General features: G+C 46.6%; 1 protein-coding gene across 1 annotated transcript in view; it reads right to left on the bottom strand.

Moving 5' to 3' along the window:
• The window catches only part of LOC8050681 (cytochrome P450 4V2), a 97,050-nt gene that overhangs the window by 30,909 nt on the left and 51,516 nt on the right, over window positions 1-14,625 (bottom strand). Inside the window, exon 2 of the mRNA XM_042290864.1 lies at window positions 1,876-1,994. Within this exon, the coding sequence (XP_042146798.1) occupies window positions 1,876-1,994 (119 nt within the window). The remainder of the gene's footprint in view (window positions 1-1,875; window positions 1,995-14,625) is intronic.

Genomic DNA, 14,625 nt, shown 5'->3' with positions numbered 1-14,625 from the left:
ACGCCTCTAGTGGTGCGCTCCACGTGGGGGGACAACAAACTGTATTTTTGTATCGTTTTTTCTTTTTTTTTTTTTTTTTATCTCAGAAATCGAAGACGACGATTCGGAGGGCCCAAACCGTGCTCGGCGAGTTTCGATTTCTTGGTTATGCTGTGTAAGTAAACACCGGGCAGTGGGGACAACAAGCTCGATAAAGCGCCCCCTATAGTTCGATCTCCTGCCCGATAGGTGTCCGAAGTTCTCGATGTATTTAGCTTGCGCACGTAATTCAAGAATGGGCGAAATACCTGTCAATAATGTGGCAAAAATGTATTTATTACAACCACCATTACAGTTCGAAAGGAAGTACTTAAGCACTAAATTCAAGGGCAACGTGTAGTATTTGTTCTCAGTTTCAAGTAATTTCCACATTTGGTTCTCATAGATTGATACTTGTGCTCTACAATTATTCTTCTATAAAAATAAAAGGCAATGCCCTAATAAAGAATGGTGTCTATAATTTCCGCAAATGAGGCACATAAAACAAAAATAGTAAATAGAGCAATAAAACGTAAATAAGTAGCCCAGGAGGTAAGACCAACTGAATCTTAGGCAGAAGGAAACAGTACGTGCAGGTCAAGGAGCCCAACTTCTAAAACACTCAAATGCGAAAAAAAAAAAAAAAAAAAAAAAACCTCTTTAAAAGGCGATGATGTTTTGTGATTGTTTCTCGCTCATTTGTGTTTGACAGTAGAGAAAGTACGGGGAAGAACAGAACGAGCTGCCCACAAAGTTCGAAGAGGTCCGACTTGAAAACCTTAAGCTCCCCAGCAACAGTTCAAAAGCAGTTTGTAACAAAAAATAAATACAACCCGATACCAAAACCAATAACTTAACTCCACCCATGCGTTTTGAATCCTGTTCCTTTATTTTATATTTGCCTGTATGTTCATTGTGTTTGAAGCTGACGAGGGTCATGCTTTTCACATATGGTACCCGTAAAGGGCATCCTAACTCTTGGGTGAAATTGAAGTCAATAAATAAATTAAAATAAGATGAAATCGGTGGTTGAATGTATTAACGAAGAAGCATCCATGTGTGTTATCCTTATTCTTGTGCGAACTGCCCGCTCGCCTATTTCATTCCCCCTACCATCCCTCTCTTGTTACCCGAACCTGACCGGCAAAAGGTAAGCCGCATTGAGTTCATGTTAATATGGTGACTCCGGCCATGCTGTGCGGCTTCGGTTTGAAATTGTGTGGCGCGTTAAGTATAAACAAACACATGAGCAACGTTATTTTCTCTAGCGTTCACAAACTGGGAAAATACAGTTGGAGGTCTGAGAGTAACTCGCCATCCCCCGATGGCGAGTTACAACTTTCTTTGGAATTTCAGAAGTGAAAAGTGTTCATGCACAGCTTTCATCGGTGCTCAATCTGCGCGAGCCCCCTGGGGCTCATAGCTTTTTCTTCATTGTTACAAAAAGTTGTCCTCAAGTATACTCAAAGCGTTATAAAATGGCTTAAGAAAAGGGCCTTGGGCATGTGCCATTTTCGGCGTTAGGGCGTATATCGCGCTTATTTTGCTCGCTTTCCGCAACGACGAACACTCTGATGATTGCACGCTGGGCTGAAAATATATAAACATTGGAACGGTGTGTTGTTTATAAATTTACGTTTCGTGTTTTTTTTTTTTTTTTTTTTTGCGCGAGTCAAGTTGAATTGCGTGAACGAGCAGACTATTCAGAACGATGCATGCCCTGCACCAGCGCGATTACTTGGCAGGGACGCTGAAAGCCCAGAGATCGCCCTCGTCGCTCTTACGATAATACTTCCACTTGCATCTTTCTGCTATGGCGTTTCTCCCTAACAATACAGTAGTCAAGACGAGGCCCACCTCGGCTCCCTCGGTGGTGTAGAGGAGGACGAAGGGCCAGAGTCCCACGTAGGCCTTGCCAAGTGGCTTGTTCGTACTGGCCAGGCTGTGCACGAAGCCCATCAGGAACTGGACGCAGGCTGTGCACGCACCACGCCACGAGGTTAGGCCCATCACGCAGCTCGCAACGCAGTAGCCGTCAGGCCGCCGAACGACGTTTCATCGACAGGTCATTTTGTCAACACAGCGACGCTTTATCCACAGTTTGTATCATCGAAAGACACCCGTGTTCGTTTGGTAGACACACCCTGAGACGTTTCGTCAACAGCTTCTTTCCGTGCACATCGCCTCGACCGCCGGCATCCTGGCGGTAGCCTATGCGCCGAAACTGTGGGAGAGGAGGACACGGGAGCTCGCGGAGACATCAGAACTCCAAGCTCTGGTTGGAATGATTTGTGGGTAGACTCAAAGCTAGTTGCTTTTGCCTCCACTGCACTCGTCGTACGCGTCTAGCCTCTGCTATACTCCGACGTCAACCGTAGCAAACGCGGCGAGCGTAGCGGACAGCGATATTGGTTGGTTGCAGGTATTGAGGTTCTGCTCGCCGGCCAATCAAAGGCCCACGTTCTGCGCTCCCCTACGTTCGCTGCGCTCAACATCACAGTATAACAGAGCCTTTAGAAAGCGGAACGCCGGCGTCCGGTATTTAACTTTCGCATTCGAACGCGTTCAACGACGGCAATAGAGACAAAGGCAGCTAGTTTTAGGTCCACCGCTAATCATTCCAACCAGACCTCGGCGTTCTGACGTCACCGCGAGTTTTCACCTTCTCCTCTCTCTCTCTCTCAGTTTCTCGGCTCGCTACTTGCCAAACCCTTGGCCGCGGGTCCGACGAAACTTGGCGCAAGCTCCAGCATGAAGGCTGGTTCACACATTTGCGTTGGTTGCGTTCGCAAGCAACCGAAACGACCGGAACATCAAAGTCACCGTGCCAAGTGTTCGCCGTACACAGCATGGCAACTTGATGCAAGGGGTAGCTCCGCGAAGCAATCCACGAGTCACGGTTGTTGCGGTGTTTTGGTCGTTTCGGTCGTTACGGTTGCATGCGAACGTAACCGTTTTTTGAACCAGCCTTGAGAATAGGGACGTTTAGCTATCTTTAGTAGATCGAACGTGAGAACTCCGCTTTGCTAGCAGGAGCTCGTGCCGTCACTTCGAAGCATGCATTAAGCACGCGCCCGCTGAGCCCGCGTTACGCAGCCTACGATCTACTATACTCCGTTTCATACTTAATATACAACGCTGTCAAAGCTACTGGCGCGAGCGCGTGGTTTCGTCTGAGGTTTCCTGTGCGCGAGAACGCGTGTAAATGATCAACGAGATCAAGCCCCACGCTCGCGCCGGCAGCTTTGACAGCGTTGCACGCTAAGTGGGAAACAGAGTATAGAGAGTTTTAACAGATCGTGTTTCAGGCCACGCTATTTGTAGCGAGAGCTCGCGCTGCGACATCGATGCAGGCTCTGAAGCGCGCGCCCGTAGCGGTAGCGGGCCTTACAAGAGAACCTACTAAAACTTCCTACAAAGACCCTTTAATAGAATCCATTTTCCCCGAGCGGAGCGGAGCAAAGCAGGGGGTTTTCGCTCCGTCGGGACCACCTGCAGCTGGTTAGTTGCGGTTTACTTACAGCGAACAAAATTACGGTTAAACACCAAAGCCACTAACCAAATGAAATCCACTTTTAGGCAGAACTATCATTGTTGAAGAAACGTCGCAAGAAGATGTGGCCACGAAATGAATTGAGTTTCCACGAAACGTCACAGCGTCGGCGAAACGTGTCTCCGTGAAATACGAGAAGTGTTTCGATAAGGTGTCAACAATTCGTGTTTCCACGAAGCATGTTTTGACAAAACGATACACTGTTGCTGGGGGTCTCTCGGCAAAGGCTTACATATAACCTATAAGGGTGTTTTCGTAGATGGTTTTCGCCGTCCGGCAACGCACTCCGCAACTCGCTACGATCCCCGGAACTCAACAGTAAAGGCCATCGGCGCGCAGGCTCAGTAGCGGCTTCTTCGTTGCGGAGAGCTTGGCGGATGGGGAAACGCGGTCTACGAAAACTCCCTATAGTCTCACGAGAAACGGTGTTACACTGCTGGCGTTCAGTGTTGCCATTTTAGCGGTTTTGTTACTAGGTTTAGCGATTATCTATACATTTAGCGACGGGTTTCTTTTTTTTTTTTTTAATTTAGCGGCTGGCGACTTTTTTAGAGACTTTGGTGTTTAACCGTAATCTAGTTATTTTGAACAATTTTAGAGATGCTCGCGGGCTAAACCCTTTTGCTTCTCTAGCCAAGTTTGCTTTGGATATATGCTCAATTTAGCGGCGCGCTTAAAATAAATGTCAACACTGTCAACACTGCAGACCATCTCTCCCGCGTTCACGTACCCACGTGCCCCCGCCAAACGTTGAGAAGATTGTCAAACTGTTTAGGGAGGTGTCAGGTGGACTTAATTTTACCTGGGAATTGCCCGTGAAAAACTGCATTCAGTTCTCAGACATTGTGATCCTTTTTACTGAAGAACATGTTAAGGCCACGGTCCCACTGAATGTGGCAGTTTGGGTACTTTTTGGCAGGTCATTACTCATCTCTTTTTAAATACTGTTTTGTGGGATTGATGTCATTCGAAAGGCAATGCAATCCTCTTTCATTTGATATTATGTGTGTGTTGGTTTTTACTGTTCATGCGCATTTGTAGCGTTGCGAATATGACGGCGCGGACCCTCACTTGCTCCCCTAGCTCATGTTTTATGAACGATCCATTAAAAATAACACGGTTCCAATATAGCAGTTTTGTTAAGATGATGTCGGAGAAGAATGTAACGATACACTTTTTTGGTATTTGCAATACTTTGTTTTTTTCATCCCTCCAAATATTGCCCTAAAATTGACATTTTTTAGCACAAATATGTTTTTAATGACAAGCGCTCGGACAATGAAATTAGCTACAGATGTAGTGCTTATAATTGGTAATATGCAGAAAAAAATTTAATGTTGTGTAAACTTTTTTTGTTTAGATATTTTATATCAAACGTAGCACTTTTTTGTGCTTCGAGTCATGGTACTTCAAATGCCACTGAGGAAATAATTAAACTATGATAAAATCGTTTATAACATTTAGAGCTACAATGGTCACCCAAGAGGTGGACGGTGGCTTTTTTTTCATTTTCAAAGTCATAACGCTCCTGGAGCCCTTCAAACTTACCCGTTTTTGACGTATCTCTTTTTTGACTTCAAACAGATTTATTGGCATCTAATAACATTTATTGATTTGAATAGATAAACATTGCGATGTATTAAATTTTCACAATGATCTTGCTTTGGTTTTTTAATAGGTGTAGGGCTTAGCTAATTTTAAAAAAATTAAAAACTGTTTGGGTGTTTTGTTGCGCTACCTGGCGGATGGCAGACAAACTGCTGATTTCTAATGTTCAAAAAATTTCCGAGGGCGGCGTTGGCGTCTGTATCATCATCAATCACCGTGTCTTTTTGCCTCCACATTTAAAAAAATATATTGGAAGATTTACTATCGATAAATGAATGGTTTAAGTACTGGGTCAGGTTAATAAATCTAAGACAAATAATTACACAAGCGTAGCGTGATATAATGTGTTCATTATTCGATATGATTGAAATCAATAAGCAATAAAGACGAAGAGGAAAATAATACACCCGAGTTCATGCCTATACTTCGTTTCAGCCTCGGTCCAGACGCAGCCAAAGCTACAAGCGCGAGCTCCGGGCTTTCAGCATCCCTGCCAAGCTCGCGCGCTCGTGCAGTGCAACCACTGTTCTGGACCACATGCTCGCGCTTGTAGCATCGGCTGCGTCTGGACCGAAGCTGAAACGAAGTATAGAGTCACTAAATGAGCTTAAATTATCGGCACTCCGTTCCCCAGAATTGTTTTGGCCTCCGCCATTTCGGATCTTGTTCAGAGCGAACGCAACTGCCGATCGTCATGATCCAAAAGAACGACTTCATTAGATGCGGTGCTAGGAAGCTGATGCAATATTGCAATGCTCTGTCGCGGGTTGTTTAAACATTAGTGAGGGACGGAAAAGCGTTTCCTGTGATGTTAGATAAAGCTTCAGATAACTGGCAACCATGATTTTAAGCCACAATATGTCCAAGTCTTTACTCTGAACCGTAGCTAGTTTACTGGCACAAGCGGGAACAATGAGGAAGAGGCAGGTGTCAAAAGGTAGTGGCTTCTGGAATCCACGGGGCTTACGTCATGGCCCCTCCAGGTATTACAAGCCTCTTGAACAAGAGCATGAATAGTGTCATTAAATTAGCTACGCTTCAGAGTAGCAAGACTTGGCCATATTGTGGCTTAAAATCATGGTTGCCAGTTATTTGAAGCTTTATCTGAAATCACAAGAAACGCTTTTCCGTCCTCCACTTAAACAGTTTGCGATAAAGGAAAGCGACATTACATGAGCTTCCTAACACCGAATCTTATGCTGAGGATGTCGCACTTTTGAATCATGACGATCGGCAGTTGCGCCTGCTCTGCACAAGCACGAAAATGGCGGCGTTCACAGCACTGTCGGGGAAGAGAGTGCCGTTACTCTAAGCGCAGCTCATTTATTGGCTCTAGTTCCCGCGAAACTCCTTTTCCCTGACTGAAACTGAAAGTAAATATGAATAATACACCATTCTTATAGCTTATTTAGTTATAACCAACTACACATAATGAGAGGAGGAAGCGGCCGGGTAGTAGAAACGCGGGTTTTATGTGCGACCGTTCTAACCGTCTCAAAAGAGAGAACGCGCGAGCTTTCGCTGGTTTAAAAAGGGCCTCCCAAGAAAAGAGGCGGCACGCTGTGTTCTTAGTTATTATGCGTCTAATTGCAAATTGTTGTGTGTATGTTTATACAGCCGGAAGTTAGTCTGCCTTAGTGGGCGTCTGGTGTCTCAGCTATAGATGAGCAATTTAGCCAGTGCGGTACAACCGCAAACCTGGGGTTTTTAACGTGCACCACGCTGTACGGATACACGACCGCACGCCGGTGCGATGCTCTTCCAGATCGAAACGGGCAGGGCAGGGTGAGTTCTGCAGCGCGAGCTTTCGCTCCAAGTGCTCCGAGCTGGTGTGCGCTAGACCATGCACTCGGCCACCGAGTGCATGGTCTAACCCCCCGCCCTTGTGCGTCTAATTTATATACAGGTATAATAATTTGAAGATCGGCGATGGACGTCGATCGTCTCGAAATGATGTAACGTAATAACATTATAAAAATAATAAATTTGTTGAAGGACTGAACGACTCAATTTTTCAATTCTTGGATTGTAATATGGCGGTAGCCTATTGTACTTACTGTTGATGAAGAGCAATATGAGGTGAGGAGGTAATTATCAAATGATGAGGCTCTATAAGGACGACGACATTAGTGGGTGTCGAACCACAACGTACAGTGCCAGACTTGTTTCAAGTATCGTGTACCCAAAGACTTTCTTCACCCGCAACAGAATATGGTAGAATAAATCAGGATGCTGCTTTACAACTGTACGTGGAACAGGAAAACTGAGCTATGCAAAGTGCGGCTTATTCGTTAATATGAGGGACGGATTTCTAGCAGCATTCCCTGATTGACTAAATGGCCTCGTTGACGTAAAGTGTCACCGTTCCAAAAGATTCTTGAAGTATACTTAAACCGCAAAGGAGTATGAGGCGAAAAATAAGAAAAAGGAGCCGGGTGTGAAAGGTCCAAATCACCACCATAGCTCCTACTATCAAATACAAGGGCAGTTACACAATACACAAAGGGAGTTTTTTTATTTAGTTATATTTACACTCAAGGGCATTGATATCCAACGTATTCAGAGGGATGACACCTTCTGGTCAACCGACATAAAGCCTTTTCTACTCAAGTTTTACATGGAAGGCCCGACTTCCGCTGAAATTCCTCACGTAGACGAGTTGTCCGACCGAATTAACTGCCATTACTCCCAATCTGGGAATCTCTCAATCTTCGTTCGTAGGCCATAGTATCATGAGATCGAGGGGTGTGGCTCTTCGTCCGCCGAATATTTCTTCGGCGGGTGTTTTTGCCGTGTAATATGAGACCGTCGCGTACTCCTGGAACAAGAACCTGGGCCGGCATGCTCGAAGCAGAGTCTCAGTTGAGACTGCTCAAAGAAAGCGCTGCCAAGGCTCGGGCACGCGAGCGTCTGAGACCCGGCTTAAGCTCGAGCGCTAGCCTTGACAGTGCTTTCTTTGAGCAGTCTCAACTGAGACTCTGCTTCGAGCAAGCCGGCCCTGGCGATTTTTTACTGAACTGCTTCTTCCGTAAGCATCAAAAGGGCTTTTTTTCGTTTCGCAAACCATCTGTTCTGCTTGCCCATTAGTTTCAGGATGTATGGTGCACTAATGTGATGCCTGATGCCGTTTTTTTTTTTTTCAAAAACTTGTTTATTTTATTTGAAGCAAGATTTGGCGCGTTATCCGAGAAAAGTATTTTTGGTAGGGCAAAAGCAGGTAAAAGAGACCGTAGAACGTCAATGACGTGTTTGGACGTCGTGGCAGGCATCGTGTAAACTTCCAGCCACTTAGAGTACGCATCGACCATCACTCCGCAGATGCGGATACGTTTCGCCACCCACCGACTGAATAGTGGATCGTTTTCAGTTAGTGCTCATGATGGCGTTGGACTGAAGGAAGACTTCGAGTCTTTTTAGTAAGTTTCTGAAAACTATAATGTAACAACCTTAACAACATCTTCCGGACCCCGTGAAACACAATATTTCGTGACCTTATTTTAGTCGTCATTAAAATGGTCAGGTAAGTACCGTAAATCGCGAAGCAGTTTACTTGACGTCCGCTCCAACTGGTGTCTTGAAAGATTGAGTCTACTGAGCGTGCATTCCTGCAGAAGAAATTTTCATTGATAGAATATTGACACGTCAATCAACATTTGATTCCTTCTTGGTAGGTTTTATTGCGAAAGCCCGTTACAACCGCCGAACCGCATCTCCCTATATCAGAGAACAATTTATACCCAGCCTGACATTCTCGCATACATCCGTTTGCTGGGCCACGCTACTTGAGCTAGCTAAGCACAGCTGGCAGCGGCGCGAGCAAGGCCACGAGGGGAACGTGATGGTGCTCGAGCCATCCCACTGTGAACCAATGTTTCGGCCACCCAACGAGGTAGAGGGCCTTAGAGTGATAAACCGGAAGTTCGGAAGTGGCACCCCCCCGGTTGCCGCCATATTTTACGCAAATGTGACCACTCGTCACGTGACCTCCCAAGAGCCGTGACGTCACAGGTAAGATGGCAGCGCCCAGAGCTGGCGGATGCGAGTTTGTTCGGTGCGCGGTAGCCGTGATGTGCAGCTGCTTTCCGACGACTTCGGGCTTCTTCGTGCTCGCTGACGCAGGTATAATGTGAAAATATGAAGGAATGAGACTTTATACCGTTTTTGCGCAAGATCGCTCTGGATCATCTGGATATTAACGCCTGTGAGACAGCATCAGCTCTGCATCGCCGTACCGGTGCTCGGATTCCGGGATGTGTCCGAGGATCGATAGAACTTTGAGTGCTTTTAACATGAAATTTTCGCATTCTCTCGCTTTGTTTGAACGTTGAAATATCTGAGAATCAACGCGAAATGTATGCGTCGCGTTAGGGCCTAAGGGAAGTTGTTTCAGCCCTCCGTCACCGAACAACCATAGCAACTTTTAGCGAGGAAGCTTCTGCGATTTTAACCTTTTGTGCTAATCCACGATTCTACATTCGATCGCTTTTCTTCCTTTTTTTTTTGTGTGTGTGAGTGCGAAGTGCACCCTTATTTTCATCTACGAGGTTGGCATTTTATTGAGTATGGGGAAGAATAAATCGTTGCAGGCACCTGCTTCAAAGCTATTCGACTTGCTATAAGAACAACTGTTTTGGTGCATTCATAGATTAACTGCGCATTTTTTCTGTTTTGTAGGATTTATTGCAGCTATACTCTTTTCCATCAAGAGCGCATTGTATTAGTCGGTCAATTATTTAATTGTTATAATTACCTGGATAAGATGATTCATATGTGTGTTCATCCCTTGCCTGGAGAGCAGTCTTGTTGAAAAATGTTGACTACCATTCCTTTCGGTCTCTTCAATAGACTCTTTTTAAAAGTGTGGGCTGTCTATAGACCGTTTTACTGAAAGAGGGCGAGAGAGAAAAGGGGAAAGGGCTACCGGCGCTTTCCCCCTTTCTGATTGTGTAGAAAGAGTGAAAGTCCCGGATGAGAGGCTTGGCCGGTGTTGGGTGTCTGCTGTGCCCCAACTTCGTTCGCGCTTTCTTTTCTGTTTTGAACTCGCAAACTTAATTAGAGTAACGGGCTTCGATGGACACAGTTCCCCGGTCATCGGGACACCATTGCTCGGTCATAGGGTGCACGAATAACGACAGAAAGTGTCGAATACTGTCTGAGGACCTATGTAGCTTGCAATGAATCCGGCAAGGCGAGAGCGGCTGCAATGTCTTTAAGCTCCATCACTTTCCACATGACCCCAATCTTGGCGGCAGTGGATTGCGTTCGTAAACCGAAAAGACATTTCCTCAACACCATCTTCTCGACTGTGCTCGGAACAGCTTGTGAATGAAGCGCGCACCGAAAGCTGTACCGTCGATGAACATGGGGTACGCTCGCAAAATGCGTGCCAGTTTTCTCGTGATAATTGCTGTTTCAGCTTGTAAAATTTTTTAACTGAATTTATCTTAATATTGATAATTTGCAGTGGTGACTGACTCGATTTCATCATTTACAACACTTAGTTGAAGGCGTATTTCCGCCGCCGGGTGAGGCTAGAAATTGTTGAAAAGGTAGTTCTATCGGTTTTCCTGAATAGCGATCCCCTGTGCGATACCAGAGAGCCGGCAAAAGCGCTCCTTGGAGTGCCGCTGGTGGGTTGTTTGGGTTGTTTCCGTTGATTGGGCGCTTTGAAGCGCTGGATAGTCGCTCCACGGTACGACTCCTGTGTTGCGATCTGCGTCTTCGAGCCGAGCGTGTACGTTTCCTTGTTCGAGTCATGGGATCCGCCAGTGCGGCAACGGGGGGAACAGCGGCAGCGAACGTGTCAGCGATAGAAATTGGAGGTTAGTACTCAAAATATTGCATCAAATAGTAAAATAATTCGTGGCTGCTTTGACGCTTTCAGCGGTTCGATATAAGCACATCTAGAACGTCTTCGTCGTTCATCCACAATGAAATATGAGAACACGGACACGCAAGATAAAAGCAGCGCAGCAAAACGATATGTAGCAGCTCCGGGTGTTTACAAAAGTTAATTAAGGTTCCCGTTTCGTGTATCGCTTGTTCATTACTAAAAACGGCTGCGTTGAAATGGGCCTATTGCAAGCAAAAATTTATGAATGGTTCATCATTTCCAGTCACGCGGAAAGCGGTGGAGCTTCAAAACATTGCAGCCGCACGTGCCTTACCGAATTCCATGCAAGCTACGAGGTCCTTGGGCGGTATTCGACGCTTTCTGTCGTTATTCGTGCACCCTATGACCGAGCAATGGTGTCCCGATGACCGGGGGACTGTCGCCATCGAAGACCATGGCTCTAATTAAGTTTGGGAGTTTGAAACGTAGAAGAAAGCGCGAACGAAGTTGGGGCACTGCAGACGCCCAACACCGGCCAAGTTTCTCATCCGGGGCTTTCACTCTTTCTACACAATCAGAAAGGGGGAAAGCGCCCGTAGCCCTTTCCCCTTTTCTCTCTCGCTCTCAAAATGGCGCTACCCACGATAAAACGGTCTATACTTCGCATCACCGTAACTTGGAAAAGGCCAACCGCCACAGCCCCCTCGAGCCAATCAGAGAGACGGAGCGAAGGTGTGTGACAAATCTGTGCAGACGAGCACTCAGGTGATATGCTTTCATGTGCCTCTCTCCAATGTGTGTATTGACTCACCGAGACTGTAGCCTTTGCCGTCTGCCAAAATCTGATAAAACAAATTACAGTAGCTACTACTGTAATTACCCCAGGCTTTCATACTTTGGGTATTTGTTCGACAAGAATGTTATGCCCGCCATCCCTGTGAATTCGGCTCAGCACCTATTGGACTCGAATGCTGCATTAGCGTTCGACGTGAACTGGGCCCATTCGTGTGCTTTACGCCAAAAAAAAATGGTGACGGTTGTGTTGCTTGATAAGGTTCTGCAAAGGGTCTATTGTGTCATACATATAGGAAGTGTCATGCTATATAACAATGCATCAACACATACTATTAAACTATACGCTCAGAGGTGTGTTTGTTTTCCCAATTAACAAGTTACAGCAGTGTGCTTTAATGCTATTATCATGTGTGTAGTTTTAAGTATCCTCTCTGCAATGCCTACGAAGGCCCCTGGAAGGAAAAAATTAATAAATAACATTTTCACATCACTGGAGTTGGTTTTCGGATGCACCACATGTTCAGGAAAGGTTGAACGAGTGCAGCCCCTTGCAAGAAGTCTGCCAGTCTGGTATGACCCCTTAATTAATATTGAAGGGTCAGAGAAGCGAGTGTCCTCGTAAGGTCCAGAGCGTGCAGTGGACACAATTCTCAGTGTGTAGACTCTCAAGGCATGAAGGCAAAGCGGAAATATGTTTATCTGGTTAGTGTATCAAATATGTTTATTTCCACTTGATTACATAATTATTGATTCTTAGTAAATGGTTCCATAACGAGTTCTTTCTGCGACAGTCTCGTGTCAGGCGTTCAGTCGTAGTACCTGTGGACCTTGTTGTCGGATGACGCTCCTGGCACGTCGGTGTTCAGTTTGGTCGAGTGGCAACTTTGACCGACTGATGCTGTCTTGTAATCATACGTCATGTGCGGCCACTAACGCCTGATACACTGAAGCTGCAGGGCTGGCTTCTAATCCGAAAATTTTCCTGGTAGTTTTTGGCATCAATGTAGCAAGCTCGGACATGTATTGCTTACGTGGCTGTGCCTTTTGCTGTACCGTTGACTTGAAAGCTGGCAACAATTTTTGTTTGCTATCCAAGTCTGGTGATGCTTGCAGTTCACTTTTGAGAGCAACCAACCATTCTATTCCTTCAAGTCACTCAGGGGCATTGTCCCTCAAAGTTGGAAATTGTGTGCTTCGTGGAGTGGACACAGAAAATTGGTGTCAGCAAATTTTTAGGTGTTGTCCTTGGACGACAACCGACACCAAATCCACTGTCACTGCATCGCCGCTCACCTGCTTTGTCGTGCTTACCTCTTGTTGAGGTGATGGACATGAGGAGCTTTGGGGTAATTAGGGATTCAGAATCTTCGATTCAGCACCTTCGGCATCAGGGACAAAGGTCGCCGAAGGTAATCCTTAATTTCCCGTGGTCGCTCCTCGAGACGTAATCGAGGGTCGTTTGGCACGAATCCTCGCCGACCAATGCATTGGTACGGGCTGCTTTGGTAGACATGGTCGGCTTCATGCAGTGGTAGCAAAGTTGTTTTCGGTCGCACATTCGCATCACCTACGTTTTCCTCGGTGTACTTTGTTGAGCACAGATCTACACACGATGTCGGGAATGCTTCGGCGTTAGAGTGTCTCATTGAATTGGCATTGAATACTAAGGGGCAGCCGGTGGCGATCGTCGTGCCATTGTGGCTTAAGTTGCCCTTTGTTTGTCAGATGCCGCTTCGCTCGCAGAAGTCTCGGTTGAAATACCTGTCAAACTTGTTCCGAAACAATCTCGGCAATCAAAATAAAAGCCGGGCAACTGATGGCAGGAAGTAGCTTCCTGATCTCCTCCCAGACAACGTCGTGGATAATGTCGTGGATGCCTGGGAGGCTGGCGTCAAAGTAGTAGCTGGACAACTCGAGTGTCGAGACGCCGGGAAGTTGTTCATAGTGGCAGGCTCGGGCATGCAGTGCACATTCCATGTTGGAAGCCTCAGTGATATGAACACTTCGACTGTTGTTGTTGGGTTGCGGACAAGGCTGCCGAAGGTGTTGTCCCTCACGTGAGGGGCATGGGATTCTTACGTTCTTGTCTTCTGTAGCATCAAGGTCGGCGTGGGCGTGGGCGTGGGCGTGGGCGTGGGCGTGGGCGTGGGCGCTCGATCAAGCGCAAAACATCTTCCACGAGTGCGGTGGCGCTTTTATTGGGGCAGTGTCCTGGACAGAATCAAGAATGCGGCTCTCTCTCGTTGATGTTGGCTGACGAATGCGCGCTTCAGCTCGATCTTGCAAACTTCCCATGACGTTAAGGAGGATCCATGGTTCTCGGACCAGCGCCGGCAGTTTCTTCCACGAGAAGTATAGGTTCTGCAGGAGCTGGTTGTCTGTCCACCCAATGTGGCGGGCGACACTGTCATATTGTTCAATCCAGTCCTTGACGTCTTCATACAGCTTGCGTGAAAAAGCGTCAGAGTGTGATTTGCGACGGGCATGCAAACAATGGTGGGATGGGACACGGTTTGCTGCTACAGGTTTGTCATTGTTGGCTTAGTCAGCTTCGGATTTTCTGACAGGAGACCGAATTCCGGTGGTTTTTCCTGGTAGCAGCAACTGGCTCGGATTTCAGGTGCTTCGTGGTGTATTTCCGTGGTTACTCGGTCGTCTTGCGGTTGTTCTGCCAGGCTCGGGTCAGGACTTTGCCAGGCTCGACAGGGGTATAAGACGCAAGATAGTCCGCCAGCCGTGTCCTATTATCGGGTAACTCGGCTGAAGAGCCGCTGGGTTCACACAGAGTGAAGGGCTATGGGTAAAGTGCCCAGCACCT

Source organism: Ixodes scapularis, unplaced genomic scaffold (genome assembly GCF_016920785.2).
Source record: "Ixodes scapularis isolate PalLabHiFi unplaced genomic scaffold, ASM1692078v2 PGA_scaffold1__304_contigs__length_218370807, whole genome shotgun sequence".
Lineage (NCBI taxonomy): Eukaryota > Metazoa > Arthropoda > Arachnida > Ixodida > Ixodidae > Ixodes > Ixodes scapularis.
The sequence above is the reverse complement of the archived record's forward strand: the minus strand, read 5'-3'. Positions and strand labels throughout refer to the sequence as shown.